At 42.9% G+C, this 19,918-nt stretch overlaps 1 protein-coding gene across 5 annotated transcripts in view; it reads right to left on the bottom strand.

Moving 5' to 3' along the window:
* csnk1g2b (casein kinase 1, gamma 2b) overlaps nucleotides 1-19,918 on the bottom strand; it is a 54,139-nt gene that overhangs the window by 10,796 nt on the left and 23,425 nt on the right. For all 5 annotated transcript variants that reach the window (XM_080770788.1, XM_080770787.1, XM_080770790.1 and 2 more), the window contains exons 3-6: nucleotides 13,809-13,878; nucleotides 1,791-1,939; nucleotides 1,084-1,318; nucleotides 784-869 (exon numbers count right to left, since the gene is read on the bottom strand). In XM_080770788.1, coding sequence (XP_080626914.1) covers nucleotides 784-869; nucleotides 1,084-1,318; nucleotides 1,791-1,939; nucleotides 13,809-13,878 — 540 coding nt within the window. The remainder of the gene's footprint in view (nucleotides 1-783; nucleotides 870-1,083; nucleotides 1,319-1,790; nucleotides 1,940-13,808; nucleotides 13,879-19,918) is intronic.

Raw genomic sequence — 19,918 nt, 5'->3', positions numbered from 1 at the left:
TGCCAACCGCTACTGTACTCTGGGAAGGGTGTAGACATCCATGTCTCTTCTGTCAGTAGGTGCTTCTTTTCAAGTGACAGTGTGACGTTTCACTGGGAGGACATGCTATCCCTACCCAGTTTGGCTCCCTGCCTAACAGGCGCCCTGACCACTCTGTTGGAGTCACTAGTGCAGCGACAGAGAACACCCTCCACTGTTGGCTTCCTCAGCCAATTATGTTTGTTGGAGTGTCCAGCCAAGCCGGAGTCACCGGAGGAATCGAACCTCATTCTCCAAGTACTTTAGCCCTATGCCCCCGTCAAGGTGCTTTTTATTGCAAATGCATTCCCAAGCGTTTTAGTCACATGGATATGCACTGGCTACAGGGGGTTCTGTGTTTGACTTTACCATAGGAAAGAACTACAGCAACGTTTTAAGCATTCATAAATCAATAGATGATAATTGACCGTGTTCACACAGCGGCCATTTTGCTCAGTCATATTCCTGAAAGGGTGGGGATTCCCTAAACATATGAAATGTGCACTCAGTGTTACACACATACACACAAATATACAAAAATAGAACACCAGTGTGGAGACCTTCCAGTGCCATCAGGGTGTTAGGAACGGCGTTCTTTTCCTGGGGAGGTGTAAACTTTAGTCTGTGTGCCCGAGGCCATGCGGATGATATGGACGAAACAGGACACCACACCAAAGAGAGTGTAAGAGGAAACAGCACCTCTCTGCACGCCGCATTTAAGTTATTATAGAACTCTGACGGCATGAGGGGGACATCCAACCACACCTTTAGGCCCTGCCAGGGAAGGCTCCCTCGTAGGAAGTACATGAACATGTGACCCAGTGCTTCCAGGTCGTCCCTTCTGCTTTGCTCTGAAAAAGACACACAAGGTGGGTGAGGGTTATACGTACGTGTGGGAAAGCTGGAGAACATTTTCTTAAGTGGCTGCTAAGGACAAGAGAGAGTGGCAGGGTTTGTTACTGTACATTTTGGGACTGCCTTCCATTTTAAATACAACAAACCACTGCAGTTCTCAAGTGAAATGGTTCATCTGGAGTACTGCCTGTCGGTCTTGTATCTCCTCACCTTTGCCCAGGTGTGTGTTGATGCTCATATAGCGTGCTGTGCCCGTCAGGCTCTTGTGCTCCCGGTAAGGGATGTGTTTTTTGGTCTCGGGATCAATGTACTCTTTGGCCAGACCAAAGTCAATTATGTGGATGGTGTGCTGCCGCTTGCTTCCCGGCCGTCCCACCAAAAAGTTCTCTGGCTTGACATCTCTGTATATCAAGCTCTTGGTGTGGACAAACTCCATCCGTGTTATCTGGTGGGCAAAAGCCAGAAGAGAACACTCATTCAGAGGCCCTTTTCAAATGTAAACATGAGGCTTACACTTTTGCATAAATAAGCTCACAATGCACTAATGCAGCACATAGTACATCAGAACTTTCTCCTGCCAATGTTGTCTTTCTACCTTTTAATGTTTTTTAAAAGGCTTTGCCTCTTTTTAATGTGTCTATTGTTTTTAAATGTGAAGCATCATGAGCCGTGGAGAGCGGTATTTTGCTACCCCCGTATGCCCAGTGTATATTGTGGATTGAAAGTAAGCTTTCAATCCTAAAATAAATTATGGAGCATAAAATCACATACAAAATGTACATTGAAGGGCCTCATTAATCCAGTGATGCAAAACATATTTGGAAAAACCTCTGACAAAGTATGAACCTCAACTTCATGGTCACTTTGCATGTGCAACTTTACCGCTAATGCTATGGCTGCCCTCCATGCATCCTTACCAGCTGTATGGCTATCATGAGGACGGTCTTGAGGGAGAAGGTGCGGTCGCAGAGGTCAAAAAGGTCCTCTAGACTAGGCCCAAGCAGCTCCAGCACCATGGCATTGTATTTCCCACAGGGGCCAAAGTAGTACACCTGAGGGATTCCCTCTATGGAGACAAACACACAAATGGATTATGTTAATACATCTGCAGTACACTATTAAAATATGTTCCAGTGGTAAAAGATTACCAACACTCAAATGTGCACTTGGAGAGCACTTGTTTTTCATGACTGATGTCACCATTTTGCATGCCATACACATTCGGAACAGCAGAGTTTAACTACGTGGTTCTGTAAGCTTTTTCTTTAAGCTGGCGTTGAACAGCATTATAGCAGTAATGGCAGCCTAGATACAGTTAAAGCTGTGGACCTCTGGCTCTGTCCTCAAGCTCCTCACAAAAATAGTGCTCTAAATGGGGGGGGATATATGTCTCACATAGGGGGGATTTATTCATCCCGAATATAGATGAACTTAGATGAACCTCTAGTCAATTGAAATATGCACAATTCCCCAAATTCCCCACCAAATCCAGGCCCTGCTGAACTTTTATCATTTATTCTTGGTCATCAAGCTTCTGACAGGTTTGCTAAACCAATAATTGTAATTTTAAAAAAGGGGTATAAAAATAGGGTAAAATAAAAAATAAAACGAATAAACAAACTAGGGCCGGGACTAATTGCGATTAATTTAGATTAATTAACTACAGAAAAATTAACGCGTTAAAATAATTAACGCATTTAATCGCATATTTTGTTTTCACCGCCGAACCGGAACGTTTCTCACTGGGCGCACGTTTCCACTTACCTAAGATGCTGACGCACCCAGCAGCAACATTGCTGTCTGAGCATTCACTTCCGCTAGTATTAGACGATAACAACAAACTGAAACAGCACACGTTAGCATGAATGCAGACCCAAATAAGAACGCGCAGCTTGGGAAATTTAGTGGGAAATTTAGATTTAAAAAGCGAGCGGATGGAAGCGTGGACAGAAATGCAGTTGTATGCATATTATGCAACAAAGAATTTGCCTATCACCGCAGCACATCGTCCCTCACATATCACATCAATGCCAAACATGTTGCTGCTAGCGTGGAAGTTCACGTTACTCCGTCTTCTTCAACGTCGCAACCTACACTCGACCTGATGCCTGGTTTCAGAGGCAATATGACTAAGTCCAAGTCTGACAAAATAACAAACTCTGAAAAAACACTGCTTTTGTTCTGGAATGTACTTGAAATAGTATAAATTTGTTTTACTTGTGAGTTTACAGGTCCTTGAATTGATATGGTCTACCTAAATATGTAGGGTACTAGACTGTATATTCAACAAAAAAAGCATGCACTTTATGGCAAAAATGGCACTGATCTGTTGGTTTTGGTTAAGTACCACCTGATGAAAAATAAACAATGTTTTGTTGCTGAAGTTTATGTATTCACTATTCATTCCTTTACTCATAAAGTCATAATACCAAAATCCATTTGAAAAAATTGCTTTCTCACTGTTCTCGGGTCAAATAATGATATGCGATTAAAATGCGATTAATCTAGATTAATTAATCGCAAAGCCTCTGATTAATTAGATTAATTTTTTTAATCGAGTCCCAGCTCTAAAACAAACCCATTGTAGATAATTGGCACTGGGTGATAAGAAAAACTGGGTTACAAAATCGTGGGATAAAAATTAAAAAAACAAAAACAAAACAAAAAACCATTGTGATCATCAAGTGAGACCTCTTATAACAACACCACTCAAGATACCTGTCAACACCCACGAGGCATCTGCTATTAGCCACCACACCCCGTTTGGCTGTTGTGTGCATGACTTGAGAAGAATGTGGATGGATCGTCATCACAATACGCTTTCTCCAAACATAGGCCAACTAGTAGGTTTGGCTGTGGGCTAATGGGGGTGCGGTTAAAGAGAACTTCAACGGAATCACAAATCACATGCATAGTTGCCCTCTGCAGACCACACCTAGTAGTGATGCACAGGTCCCCGTGGGGTGGGTGGGCGGACCGGTCAACATTTCAGATGCAATTATAGCGGGGCGGGTCAACACATGAATAATGTGTTAATTATTTGATCAAGTATATGCCTCTAATGATATCCCGGCTGCAGGTCAACTAACTTTATCTTGAAATGTGCCTTGCCACTCAGTCTATCTACAAAAGATTAATTGTCTATACCCTGAGCTAAACCAAACCTGCAGCATAGCCTTTTAGCCTACCTGGTGCTGAATATACCGTTCCGTTGACTCCAGTTTCCTAAATGTCTCAACTGATTGTAAACTTAAAAAAAAAAAAAAAAAAAAACTCACGCATCACTAACACCTTCTAGAGCAAGCTCTTTCTCTCTCATATAAACACAAAATGTAGGAAAGAGTGCCCTCTTTATTAATCCCTCATCTGATTGCAAGGCCTTTTGTGCTACTGGGAGAAATATTGTTAATCATTAAGAGTTTTATAAGACACATACTGGCATCTGGCAAACAATGAATTTTATTATTACAACATGTCATGTTTTCCTTACTGAAATCATGAAATCACTGGAGCAAAAATGAATGCTCCACAATTTCTGCCGACTACAGGAGAAAGAACACCACTGGAGGAGTGGAGGTCCAAGTTGTCCCAACATTTAAAGCACAGTGTCTAGCCCACATTTAGCAAAGTCTCTCAGATGAGAACTTTCTAGTGTTCCGAATAACCTTTAATTTCAGACCCCTCGATACACAAACAAACTGACTCGGTCACGACCTTGTGCTCCAGGCTCCAAGGGTACAGTGTTTCAGGCCATGTTAGTCCTAGCAGAGCTGATTATGTCACCTGCCACCCATACAGAGCCATTCATTCTGTTCCCTGGAGCTGGACAACAGTGGAGGCAAAACCACAGCATTCACCATCCAGCTAATACCCGAGGGCACACACTAATCTGCTGGCACAACAGGGGGTGTGAGAGATAGATGGTGAGTGAGTGAAAAGAGGATTGAGGGGGTGGGAATGAGAGGGTGATAGTGAGTGAGTGAGTGAGAGAATGAAAGTGCAGATTGATTGTGACTAAGTGACAATTAAATAAAAAACTCCCTGATGTTTTGCATCTCTCTTTTCTCATTGTGCCTGACCTTTCCACGTCAATAATGTTGATGGTTTTGTCACACCGTGGCTAAAACAGAAGCTAATGGAAATGTGCACGAAACAGTGTAATAATCGGGACGAATTTTGTGAGGAGCATGTTATGGACATTATTTATCTGGGCTGACGGAAAACAAATTCTGTTTACGCCACCTATGAGAGGGGGCTGCACACACACACACACACACACACACACACACACACACACAAACTTCAATAGTTACACTGTCCATCTCCATCTATCTTCCCCTCACGAGCAAGAGGCTACAAACATTAACCTTCTAAAAAGCAGGGACCTAGCCCGAGGGGATAGGACGATTAGCTGAGACTGACTGGTTGAGCAACAAAAGCCTTCCTTTTCAGGCTAAAACTAAGCCTCGGCCACCGAGAGGACGCATTGAAGCCAAATGGACATGCTGGCCAAACGTAGGTACTGCAGCTCGAGCGGAACTGGGCCTAAAATATGAACGCATGAACGACTCGTGGTACTTTCGGCCCGGTGCGTTCATGCATGCAATTCTATGACGTTTGGGTAGAGTGTCAGTCTAATGACTGTCGGACTCTTGGCATGTTGGAAACAAAAGTGGATGGGAAGGGAATTCCAGTGTCTATTATTTATTATTTATAACTATGACTAAAACTTCCAAATATATGTCATTACTAAGCACGTATGTGTGTCACGCGTGTGTGTGTCAGTGCGTGCGTGAGAGAGAGAATGCAAATGTGTACGGCAAGCACACAGTGTTAAGGTATGTGTATTCTGGCATCTGACCAGAGGGATTACGGCTGACCACCACTGACACAACGTCAGTACTACGGAGAAACAAAGTGCACTGCGCATGTGCATCCTCACACTCACACACACCTGCCAGTGCTTAGGCTGGAGGATTTGCCTGGTAGTGATGCCTGTGACAGACGACGCCGTGACAAGTGATCAGTGGGAGGCTGACTCATCAAAGCCAGGCAATAATCTGGAGGGCGTTCAAAAGCCAACAGAGTTAACAGAAGAGGAATGCGTTTTGTGTTTATATCAATGATCCGTCCCACTGGGGAATAGGAATGGAAAGGAAGATGGAACAGCCTACAACCGTGGGCAACAAACGTCACATGAAGGAGAAACAATTGCCGAGTATAATTTGTTTCCCTTTTGTTGAGGACAATTTCTGTATGAGGTCTATTGTGACACAGGCGGCTGCAGAATAGTTAAGCGACTTCCCAAAACTGCTGCCACGGCAACTTGCCAGCGACAACAAAGGCGGTGTAGAACTGTTCTCCCACGCGGTGACCGTGTGCCCCTCCCGTTAATGGTAAATAGCAAACACTCGAAACGGAACATAACAATTGAGCATGATGAGCCAATTACCTTCATCAGCAGAGAGCAATTTACTTCTCACCACAACCTACAGGACAATCAGGCTCGACTACTTCTGTGGAAGAGTCCTTTCCCATGAGACACAGTAATAAACCCAACTAAATCCAGCCTGCAATGAAACGTGTCTATATAAGCCATTTTGCTTTTTCTTCAAAACACTTTTTGCTACTACTACTACTCCTACACATTTTGTCCAAAATTCACACAAATTAGTACACAATCTCTGGAATAATGTGATCAAGATGTAATTTTTTATATTTCATTTCGATTGGCTACGACTAACATTGCAGGCCCTGGGTAGGCAACCTGGCCTGGCGAAGACCTGCGCACAGAGGAGCACACTACTCACACCCTTGACTGTAACTTTAAGTTCTAGCATTAGGTAGACAGGAGTCAGGACACTTGTCTATAGTATTCAGCACAATGGGCCCTAAACAGAATGAGAATGTCTGCAGCCATTCCCTGGAATGGAAACAGTGCTGCTACAGCCACACACTTCTTTTTCTTTCTCTTTATAGTGACTATAGAAAAATGCGTTGTTGTGTCGAGCACAATCCAGCCCATTGTATCCCAGGCATGATCTATCGAGAGAGAGAGAGAGACCTGTATGATGTCAGCTAGAGACAATGCTTTACAATGACATGTCAGTTTAGGGCGTGTCATAGTGTAGAGACTAGAGAGGATGAAGAGGTGGTGTGTATTAAAGATTTAGATTGTTTAGTGAACTGCACAGAGAGGAGGTAGGTGGAGGAAGAGTGACTTCCATTAGTCACTCAGGAGATGTCCTAACAGGGCTGAAATGTGATCAGGCGTGTGCAAACTTGAGCTATAGACTAGTGTACACAAATACCACCAGCATCCAAAAGGACAAAGATCCTACATGACATAGCAAACAGCAATACCCAAGCTTAAAGGACCACTTCACCACTTTTAAACCTATCTTCATATAATAGGTCCTCACTAATAATCATGAAAAACTTGTGCAAGTTTTTTCTACTCGGTCTGTGTCTCATAGGAGGGCTGTGGGCAGTTCAGAAACTGTCTTCCAGTGACATCATCGATGGGGAATACAAGCTAATAAAAACTGCAGGCTTTCTAGTCCTGAAAAGTTGCAATGCGAAAATGGAAGCCATCGTTCTCACGATAATGAAAATCTAAATAATTTTGTAAAAAGATCTTGTTTAAAAACAAAATCTGCCTAATGATGAATGATGAAACTGCCCACAGACCTCCTATGAGACACAGACTGAGTAGAAAAAAATCGTGCCATTTTTTTCATGATTATTAGTAAGGACCTATTATATGAAGATAGGTTGAAAATTACAAATCTGTATGAAGTTCCACTAATTGTTTTTCTCTTGGCACCATGTCACTGGTACCATCTCTATTGAATGAAGAAGTTTGCTGCAAATATATTGAGATCAGATATACAGAGATCACAGATGAAAAGCCAGTGTGTGTGTGTGTGTGTGTGTGTGTGTGTGTGTGTAAAACCTATGGGAATGGACTGACTGCGTGGGGACTAGGGCTGTCACGACTTGATTCAACTTTAGATTTTAACCAATTTTGGGCGAGATGATGATGATGATGATGAGATGACAAAATTATTGTTAAGCTCAACTCTAAGTAACTAAATAAGTTAGTAAATAACACTGGTGGTCATATGCAATCTGCTTGGGACTTGGTGACGTGGTTCTAGACGCTTATCAAATGTTTAAACCCAGTGTTTTCCACCACTGAAAGGGGTCGCATGTCTAAGTTTCTACTGTAATATAGAATGTGTAAAGGCACAAACACCAACAATTCCCGAGAGGCACGATAAGCTTTGTTCAACAACATCACCGTGGAAATGTCTTTAGTACAGGTCAATTATGTGGGAGTTGGCTCTAAACGAGCCTGGAATTGTTGGCTGTGTCATCTTTGGACAGATCTATATATTTGTGATACCTGCTAATATGCTGGCTCATATTTGTCGTTTTGCCAGGCTGTGGGATACGGCACTCGTGGAGGCGGCGCATACCCGACAAACCGTAGCCGCTTCCTTAACGATGCGTTGTGTGCCTTCATAACTCACTGGACAGTGGGAAGCAAAAATATATGTCCACACTTTTGACTCGAAGGAAGCAGGATGGTTTTCCGATTCTTCTGTCTGTTAACTGTAAACACTACTGGTAGCCTATCATCATGGCTGACTTAAGCAGTGGCCAGTGAACTGAAATCTAAAGTGAAGCAAAGAGACGTGCGACACGACACTACAGCGGTCTCCGTCAACGTATCTCTCTGCAGACCACAGTGTGTGTGTGTGTGGGTTGTCCTATGCTAATCTGAGTTCCCAGAAGTTTTATTTTTCGCCACTAGGCGGGCGAGAAAAAAGGAACTTCTGGGAAAAAAGGAACGTATCCCTGTGAGGGAAGTACGTTGCGCTCAGAATCTGAGCGGACACTCCCCTTTCCGGTCTGAAGCACTGTGCATACCATGAAAATAGTCCGAAGGGAATCCAATTCCAAATTGAATTGTAGTAGGCCACCACCGCTCAAGGAGCAATTGTTTCCCTTCCGTCTTATTTAGATGTAGCGCCCACTCCATGTGGAACCCGCCCCTGTCTTTTGATTCGCATTTCATTTGAAACGCAACGCACTGGGCCACGCCCCTGCTGCACAGGATCTGAGGCCAATTTTCCTAGACTAGTCCTATGCTCCTGTCAGTGTCGTATTTGAGAATATATGAAAGTTTCATTTTTTTTAAATTATATTAGGAGAAAAAAATTAACTTTTACACAATATTCAAATTCATTGAGATGGAGCTGTATTTGCCTTGACTAGTAGGAGGCTCAGGTAGGTATGAGTGACTACTGTGTGGCAGTTATGTTGCGTTCACACGAGCAGATGCAACGACGCAGTCTACCATTCATTGTCAATGGAAGCCAGCAACTTGAATCTATGAAGCAAATCAGACCCTTGTAGCTGCTGAAAAAGCTACAACATCCACAAATACACTTTGTAGCGTTGCATCTTTGCGTCTGCCCGTGTGAATGCAGCATTACTGATATTGCTATCGTGCAGCTGGAGCAATCTGTATTAGCAGTTGATCATTAATGGTCTGCTATCTAAAGAAGGTGCACTTAGGAGTTAAACTGTCAAACCACAGAAGAATATAATTTCAGTCCTGGCCTCAGTCCGGAGTTGTTGGCAGGTACAAATTTAAACATGGCATTAAAATCTCAATACAGTTCAAACATGCAGCTTTCCTATTACTAATAGGGGTGTCCAACCGATATCCGTTAGTTGTTAAGAAATTGGTAACAGACAAACACTAATGGCTAATGGCGAACCGATAAAATATGGTGGTATGATAATGCAGATAATGCAGACAATCTGTCTGGTAGGTAAACTAAACTATGCGGTGGTGGAGGCTTGGTAGCCTGGCTTTGCCGGACACAACGTGGATTCACTAACACCTCCTCCCCACTATGATATAGGGGAGGAAGCAAGAGTGAATCCACTTTATCAGTATGGCTAAAGTCAGGCTAGAGGCTTGGGGACTGAAGATATACATTTGTTTCCAATCACTTCACTTTGGTTGTGCAGGTCCGTGTTGGTTAAAAACAAAAAAAACAGTCCCATCACGCCAGCTCACTCTTTTTCTGTAGCCGTCTTCACCCTCCCTCGAGTGGTATATTATTGATATATGATCATATAAACGGATATAAAATGTACACAGTAATTTTACGTTGGGTGTGTAACCAAATGGACCCGCTCATTCCATTTTGTGGTCTCGAAACACCTTTAGGCTACTGGGAAAGTGTGGCCATCACAGTGCATGTGTTCACGATAACACACGTAACGTTGTGGCTGCCAATTCCTCCATCCGGGCGGATTGGGACGCGAAAAACCCTGTATGTCTTTTTTTTAATGGTTAAGAAATAGCGATTGTTTTCCATAACGGCTAACGGTTAATTATCCCACAAGCCTAACAGTAACCAGTTAATAAAAATGTCTCCAAATGGCCACCCCTAATTACTAATACTAATCCATCTATGAAGGTCCAGATTTTCTGCTCATGAATTATCATCTTCCACATCCACTTTCTCTGGAATATTAATAATTAGTGTAAATGGGAATGTTGTAACGAGTTGGTGAGCACAGGAGCAGGATTCCCCAGCAGCTGGGATGTGTCCAAGACAGGAGAGAATTAACACTGTCTACATAAGCTTCTCTCGGCCATTAAACACCGAGGAGTCCACGCTGTGACATATTTGAGGCCGAGTTGCTCTGGGATCACATGGCCCCTTTGACTATGTTGACAACATAAGTAGATTTAAGCTGCTGCCCGGATGACTGTACGATGCCAAAGTGGGCCCTCCAGTTGCATCGTTGAATAGCAATATGCAGCCACCAGTCTGAGGACAATCCTTGTTTCAACTCATTTCATTTCTGGGCCCTAGATAGGCCAGTATTGTAGTTATGTTTTAGCGGCAGCCAACTAAATGCCCCGTTTTCTAGCCTGTGAACGTGGTTGAATCTTGTTCCGAGTCAGTAATATCAGTAAAGAGAGTTTTACTGATATATTTACTGAGGGGGGGCCCGGGGGGGGTGGCGCAGTGCAAGTCGGTTGCACTGTCGCCTCACAGCTAGAAGGTTGCAAATCCTGCCAGGGATGCTGTGGGTGCTGGGAGCGTATTCTCTCCTCTGCGTCATCAATGCCCATACCTAGGTTGGGTTGGCAAAAGGACCTTTCTGTGTGGAGTTTGCATGTTCTCCCTGTGTCCACTAGGGTAGGTACTAGGTACCCTCACAAAAAACATGCAGTAATCCTGGTCTCTATACTGCCTCTCCCTGGTCAGCCGGGGCACCTGATGGAGGGGAAAGGAACTGGTTGGAATAACGTTGTTCCTTCCACGTCCTACCGGGTAAACTCCACCCTGTCAGGTGATAAGCGGCCAGCTCATTCCTCATGCATTGACGGCAGAATGAGCTCAGTTTGGGGATCTCCCCAGGTTGGCAGGGGAGAGTAGCACACAGGATTACAGCTTCATTACAATCAATGGGGTGTGTGTGTGTGTGTACACATTGTGTTACTAGTAGGCTACGCAAGCAAATAAATCATGGTCGAGCCCAACAGCTCAAAAACAAGTACAGTTGACATGCCGATCCCCTGAGGTTATCCCCTCATCCCCACATGCAAGGAGTTTCTCTTGGCTTTCTTCACCAGCCAACAGTCAACCATGAAGGCAGGGCAGAAAGACATGCACTCTGGCTGAGAAGGCAATCCGAGTAGATATACGATAATGGCCCTACTGCTTGGAGAAGGCCATCTATAAATAGGTTAGGACAGCCCTAATGCCCCAGCTCCCTATTAACAGTTAAGGGCTGTTGGCACATGCAGCCAGGGAACTGGCAGGTGAGCACTATACTAGAACACCACACACTTTTCAAAAAGGTGTGCGTGCGTGCATGCATGGCTGGGGGGTGGGGACATACAAACTGATATGTGATAACAAAAGTGAGCGTTCTGACTATATTAACCTTCCTAGATACCAAATAAAGAAGTCTTAGTTTGCTAGCTGTAATGGCCAGTAGTTAGTATGGTGAGGGAAAAGTTATAGTTATCTCATGTGGACATATTGTATCGTATCTCCCTGGCCCTTTCCATTAGTTTAATGCTAAACTGGCTGCTAGACTATATCCTTAGAGTGAACACCAACCAGAGTATAACAAATATAATGCTCATCACTTAATCAATTCAATCTCAGTTCATAGGACTAAATTCATTAGAACAGAACAATACAATACAGCAGTGTGATTTATGACACTGTCATTTGGCTAACACAATAACTTCAGCAAGTACAACATGACTGTTACACTTGAATACACGTTATTGTCTCAACAGTCATCAATGGAAATCAGCCATAGGCTACATGGAGACAAAGCTAGACCCTATTCAGTCACAGAGATGCAACAATACTGCAACAGACACGCCATCAGAGCAGGGTCAAGCAATAGGCTAGATTCACCCACTTGCTCTCACATGGATAAGCCCCCTCTACAGCTAAATGAATCATTCTCACTTTAAAATGATTGTTTGGTAGGCGTGTTGGGAAAAAAATATTTGAATTAGAATCTATTCTCGTTATATAAAATTCAAAATCGATTAATAACATCCAATAATAGCAAAAACAATAAAACAGTTACAGGAGTTTTTACTATATGGTGTTTGTGATATGAAATGCAAGTTTACCATAATCACAGTAAACATTATCATGTCTTCAGTCAAGTGACCCCAGTCACTTCAGCACAGCAGTTGAGGTGTGTGTCACTATCCAGCTGACCCTCGTTGACCCTCGTTAAAATTACTTGCACGAAAGCAATAATGTTGTGTTTCTGCATCAAATAGAAGTACACCTAATCTAAGATACCATCAAAGCCAAGAATGTTTTACACTACCCTCTATATGGTATTATATAATTCTTACTAGCTAGACTTGGTTTTTAAAGTCCAGAACAATAAGAATACCTTTGCCTGATTAAGACCTAAAGGGTTGAAACATTGCATTTTTACCATTAAATAAAGTAAGTCTCTTGTGGAGCTCTAGAAACAAGTGTGCAGATGTTTCTTCCTCCTCTCAGAACAAGACTGAGATTTTTTGTTTTTTATGATAATCGTTTTTTTTTTTTTAATCAATTTTGTTTGATCTAATCGTGACCCCAAGAATCGTAATCAAATCTTGAGATAGCAGAAGATTCAGAGCCCGATTGTTTGGTTTGGTAGGCAGAGTAGAAAAAAATACAAATTCTACAATTCTGCTGTCCTCAAATATAAGGATTATATTAACAATGTCTGCTCCTATAGGATCATCAGGTCGCTCATATCACAGGAAATAGTGTCTGTCTATGGAATTATAACGTTTTAGCTCTCGCTGTCGCTTTGACTAAGTAGTGGTCAAATGTCAGCAAATTATTTCTGAATAAATAATGAGGTGAGGTTCCTGTAAGGCACTTTGATGCACATGACAGATGAGCCTAGGCAGGCAAGCAGGCAATGTTGTGAAGCCTTCCAAGTCCCCGTCCCTCCCAACCATCTGATTCTCCCCCTGAGCAGTGAGCCGGTCAACCATCCAAGATCAAAGAGCTGCCACTGCGCGGCCATAGAGAGCAACAGCTAATGCATCACAGCACATTGCCATGGGCTGGGCACTGGGCAGCACTGCTCAAAAAGCTATACACCGAATTGAAGTAGTGGGGCTGTATTGAAGGCAAACAAGGAAGCTTTCACTCCTTCCACTAGCTCCTATAGTGGTGCGAAAGCCCCTTCAGTAATGTGTGTGTCTGTCTGTCTGTCTGGCTGCTTTGTGGTATGTTTGGGTGTGAACCCATGAAGTACATTGTTTTTAAAACACATCCACCCAGTGTGCAGGCCCAGCCCACATTCACTCAGGCCCCAGAAACATAATGGCCCTATACAACAATCCCTCTTACCTGAATTTCCCAACTGTTTGTAAAATCTATACTCCAAATGGAGCTGTGGCGCTCTGGACTTTATGGGTTCCTGAAAAATGAAAGAAACAAAGGGAAGGCATTAGACACAACATTCAGAATCCACAGTTGAATTAATATGCAGCATTAAATAAATATTTGAGCATTGCATTTCCTGTAGGGTACTCGCGTTTAGGGATGGTTGGGTGTTGTAGTGGCATTTGCTCAGGAAAGACAACGTGACAACTCAAAATAGCAAATCAATAGAAAATGTAATGAGAGCCAAGACTAAACAAAGACAGACTCAGTCAGCATGACAGTTGTCGTCTTTGTCATATAATGTAGCCTATTAAATTGACTATTTTCAGGGAAAAAACAGCACTTTAATTGAGTACTAGCGATGTTTACAGTATAGGCAACACCATGGTGAAATGGCTATCCTACCCTACCCTATACTAACCGAAATATCTGCTGTCGAGAAGAAACCACCTAACTCCAAAATGTTCAGGAAATGAAGAAAAAATAAATTTAATATATATATATATATATATATATATATATATATATATATATATATATATATATATATATATATATATATATACATATTTAGGAAGTGAAGAAAAACCTTATATTTTGAAAACAAAGCGTGTTGCGAATTGTCAATATTGCATGAGAGGGGGAGAGGTGGTGGAGTTAGTTGCTTTAGCAGACAGTTTGAGGGTCCAATGGAGTTAAGGTTTTGATCCGAAGCACTTTTTACTACTTTTCATTGGTTCTATATTTTTTGGAACCAAGCAACCAACACAGACGTAAAGGGTTTTCAATAGCACAAATTTATGCAAAGAAAACAAGTCTCCACCAAGACAGGTCGGGTGGCGTTATAATAGGCCAATGTGAAAAGGATGACATTTATTCATACGTCTTTGATGACAATTGAATGATTTAAGGCATTTTGTTCCAAAAATGTGTTTTGCAAAAATCCACCTGCTGGTGGCGCTATAACAGACCAATGTGAAAAGGGTGTGATATATTCCTCAGCCTAGTAAGAAAGTGTGTGAAAGACTTCGCTTTTTGTTCAAAAAGGGCCAATCTTGCAAACTTTGAAAGCCAAGGTTAGCCAATTAGGATGGAATATGAAATATCGGACAGATCCGTCTTGAGCACATGACTATAGACATACTGCATAACGATTGGCAAGATTTTTGGACAGAATCTGGAGGAGTAATATAAAAGAAAATGTGTTTTACAAAAGTCGGCCTCCTGGTGGCTCTATAAAAGGCAGATGTGAAAAATGCAGGTCAAAGGTTTGTCCTTGGCCTCTAGGGAGTTTGCATGCAACGTTTCACGCAGATCAGTGCTGTTATGGTAAAAAATGTGAAAAGCTGCCTCATGGTGGCGCTATAAAATGGAAAATGGAAAATGTGGGGCAGAGGTTCATCGTTGGAATCCAGGGTATGTGTGTGCAAAGCTGGTAACGGACAGAAGGACGGACACACTCTCTCCCCGTGCCTTCGGCCTGGTGGAGACAAAAAGGAAAAACTCAAAAATAGAGTTACCGTAGGTGGTTTCCTCCCGACAGCAATGATTTATGCTTATTACAGTATATTGGAAGTTGAGCTGCGGTTTTGGTTGTTTGATGCTAAAATTACTATCAATGTACTTCTACTCTACAATACTGTGAAAAATGTGAGGCTACAGAGCCTTAAGTGATCAGCTCTGCATCCAGTGTATACACTAGTCTACTCCTTAACATTGGAGCGTACTGAAAGTGGACGTATTCCACATAATGTTGCAGTGGTTTTCAACCCTTTTCATATCAAGGCCAATTATTGTCTCCACCAGGCCGAAGGCATGGGGAGAGAGTATGTTTTGCACGCCGTCCGTGTGTGTGTGCGTGCGTGCGTGTGTCCGTCCTTCCTTCCTTTCTTCCGTCCGTTACCAGCTAATCTCCGGCACCATTGGCCCGATCCATGCCAAACCCCCCCCGACCAGAGCTAGCTAGGCTGCTTTTGTTAATGTTTATCGCCACCCGGCCGGCTCTCAAAACGTTACTTTTGCTAGCAGATGTTAGTAATATGTCCTTGAAATGGCAAAACTGGTGTTACCAGTTTGAGGTGTCTTGGGAAGAATTTACACTGGTATAAAAACATTCCACCACGATAGGCTAGGCTAGGGTATACTGCCTACTTTAAAGCCTATAATAGCATGAGCAAGAGCTATGCATGAGCAAGAGCTATGGCGATAAGGAACAGTTCTGGCTGGCCAGCAATAAAGTTGTTTGCACACAGACCGCGTTTTGTCATGCGTTTTGCAGATCCGAAATTCTCAAAAATAAAACGTCCCGCAAAACATCCTTGTACAATGAGTGCGATGCGAATTATTTAAATTAGTTGCAATGTTTTTGCAGAACGAAATTGAGTGGAGCAGCAGCAGTGAGGATGCTCCCCTGATCAAAGATCCAAACTGAACCGTCCAGAGTTGATCAGGGCCACTCTGATCATTTTGAGGTAGTCTATGTATCTGGATTGCTACTGTACAGAAAGATAGGAGGACCGCAATGCCGTCAGCCCGCTGAACGGCGCTGATTATAGCTATAATGTCCATATCTATCCTATCCCCTTAAACTTTTATATAACTTGCCTATTCCAAGTTGCAATCAAAACGTTGATGAAACATAACGGCTTTGCAGTTTGCATTGATGAGCAGCTGCAATCAATCTAGTCTGTCTCGGTTATCTTCCGTTGCACGATGGTGTCGTGCAGATAACATTATGCGATGTACAAGACCACAGATGGGACGCGTTGTCAGCCTGTAGATCAGCTCTGACACAATGTACGTGCAAAGACGAAGCAGTGCACAAAGAAATCCAATAGACTCGCAACTCAGGAAAGTTGATAAATGCAAAGTCTCCCCCCCCTCTCAGTTTACTGCTTTGTGTGTGTGTGTGTGTGTGTGTGTGTGTGTGTGTGTGTGTGTGTGTGTGTGTGTGTGTGTGTGTTCTCAAACGTGGCAACAAATCTTGCTGAAATCTAGGCTAATTACTAATTTCTAAATACTAGATATTGATAGATTCAATGCTTCATTCTCTGTCTCAAGTACATTCCCTGTGATAATTATATCACGTCATTGGCAATACATTGGAGAAGCTCTCTCAGGGCTCGAGATTAACGGCGTCCCGGGGCCTATAAAATATCTATTTGGGAGGTTTCGGGACTAGAGGAGTTTGTAACATTGAAAATGCACATAACATGTGCAGCGGTGAACAGCATGAGACTAGCAGCGCTGCTGAGACTTTTTGCACTGTCTGCAGTGCCGTCAGTCAGACAAGTTGACAACAACACACCACCATTCATTCACCCAAAGGAATCAAGACGCCGCTCATATTGCTTTTGCCCCGTGGATGGGACATTTACATTTAAAATCGGTTGGAAGCGTGGATAAAACCATGGTTGTGTCTTGTGTGCTATAGCGGAGGGAAAAGTTCCATATGGACACACGGGGCTACCGCTACACTACACCAACGTTAGCTTCCATGCTAGTCTTGCTAGCTGCTTTAACATGGATGGAACCTCTCCCTCTGATAGAGCTACATTATAGCGGACTGAGAGGTTCCATATGGGGCTAATGTTATTCCAAGTAGGAGTTGCAGCCACGTCGGTGCAACCCACAGCTGACCAGATAAAACGGTTACGGCACATTAAATAATATGTTGGTATCCTCTGAAGCAACAGATGTTTTCCAATGCTCAGATTGTTCTGTATTGCAATGGTGCCCCAACACTGTAGAATGCACTGCCCAAAACGCTCTCATTCCACAGTTATTGATTTTATTCCTTCGTCTATCTACAGAAGAAACATGAAGCCAAACAAATAATGTACTGCATGTAGGCCTATTGTATTTCTATTACAATAGGAATACAGTTATTAATTTCGCAATTTGAGTGGTGCATTTTTTTCCCGGGACGGTATAAATTTACTTCGGGACGGTTCAAATTGTATTTTGGGACAGTTCCGGGACGTAGGTGAAAATTCTTTGTCTGGAGCCCTGAGCTCTCTCTCTCTCTGAGCAACCTTGATTATACAATACAATCAGTGTGTTGCGTGCCCTGGCCCAGTGGCCCTGCTGCCTATTTTCATACCCAATCAGACTTTTCATAGTTTTAGTACTTTTCAAGTACTTAAACGAGATGACCACCTTCTCAGCAGAGAAGGGGCCACAGCACTGCTCAAAGGGTGAAAGACTATGTCTAGCTATGTGAAGACGAAGCGAAAAACTGATAAACAAATGCAAATGTGATTGACATTAGTTCCAATATTTGTCCCGAAAAACACGCTGTGTGCGCAAACACCTTAAGGCCTTGGTGACGAGCAGCATATAATCAACCATTCAGAACATATTTTCCATTACATCTCTAGTAGCAGCTTTACAACCTAAACGTTAATCTGATGTCATGGCTTTTTCGGAGCATTCCTAGCTGCTAGGGTTGCAAACAAGAAATGTCAGAATGTATGCCTTCAAGAAAAGACAAAGTAGGTAAATGAGGTGTGGGGAATCTCTTTTCTGGGCTTTGGCAGACTTCGCTGATGCAGAGTACGACCCAATACCAGCAGCAGTATCAGTGCAGAGTGCAACCCTAGCTACCATTATTTTCCATCGTACAGTACACTGACAGCAAGAGAGGGAGAAAGAGGGAGACTGGGAGAGTGGGAGAGCATGAAACAAGAGGGAGTGAGAGAGTTAAAGTGAAAAATACTGTAAGACATCCAGTGACAGAGACCGTGTGTGTTTGAGAGAAGAGTGGAGCATAGAGTAGGAGGACGACACATGACCGGGCTGAGACAGGCAGGGCGGGGCGACACCGTGACATCATCCACATCCTATGTGAAACTGTGGAGATGCCGGGCACATGTCACGCAAGTCAGGCCATGCCGGGGAGGAGGAGGCACAGTGAACGCACGGCGGTGGGTAAAATATATATATAAATAATAAATCAAAACAGATGGCACCGAACCACAGGACCTTCCAAAACAGCTTACAGTGGAAAACAGAGGCTTATGGCAGCTTTACGTACTTAGACTCAACTCATCTCCCGGCATGATAGACTAAATGACTAAGGGCAAACCAGGAAATGTCTGATGCATTATCTTTTTTCATGCAACAAGGATTCAACTCTGAAATATAAAAAAGAAACAACTACCATGTCCAACCACTGTGTTATAAAACAGCAGACAGATTTCGGAACCGTCATTCTCATCCCAGTTTTCAGGTCATCGCAAACATAATCGTTCCCTTCAATATAGTGGTGCTGAAGTGCCAACACCAGGGTAATGTTGAAGCACATTGTCATGTTTTTGCCCCCTAGTTTTTAAATCCTATTTCATTTTCTACTTTCTCTGCATAGGGGTACCATTGCCGAAGGTGCAACACAGATTTCTCTCACAAGACACTTTTAACTCAAAAGCATTGCCTGGTGATTGTCCAACACAATCAATCAAGTTTTAGATTTTTTAATCATAGTTACAGAGTAGAAAGACAGGAAACAAGGAGAGTCGGGCAGTAACAAAGGTCCGTCTGGCCCGGGAATCCAACAGGGGCCTTGTTATCAGGCATCAGAGCCTATGTGGTATGGGTCTTAATAATAACCATGGGTCTTGATGTGAGCGACACTCACATCAACTTCCAACTTGGTTCCAACAACAATTATCTTGTAGCATGGACAGGTTAAAGCAAAACTGTACATATCAAAACAATCAGTAGTCATGTCAGTTGTACACAGTGCAGGGCTCCAGACAATGTTTTCCACTGATAGCACCGGCGCTGTACTGTGCTGTGACTCAGGGTTGCCTAGCAATGACATCAAGTCTGAGACCTTTCAGATCTACAAGCTAACACGGTTGTGTGTTGTTTCCGATAGGATGAAGTTGTAGTACAACAAGCACATGATTATATTTTTTGACAGGTGTTGTGGAGTCATTGTAATTGACTAAAAGAATAATAATAATAATGAATTGCATTTTTATAGCGTTTTTTCCAAGTGCTCAAAGCGCTTTACAATGGTTCATTCATTCATACATTGGGAGGTGAAGCGGCGAACAGTCGACGCCAGCGTC

The sequence above is a fragment of the Protomyctophum bolini genome, assembly GCF_963924005.1.
Source record: "Protomyctophum bolini genome assembly, chromosome: 8".
NCBI classification, from domain to species: Eukaryota; Metazoa; Chordata; class Actinopteri; order Myctophiformes; family Myctophidae; genus Protomyctophum; species Protomyctophum bolini.
Note: the sequence above shows the minus strand (reverse complement) of the source record. Positions and strands in the feature narration are given on the sequence as shown.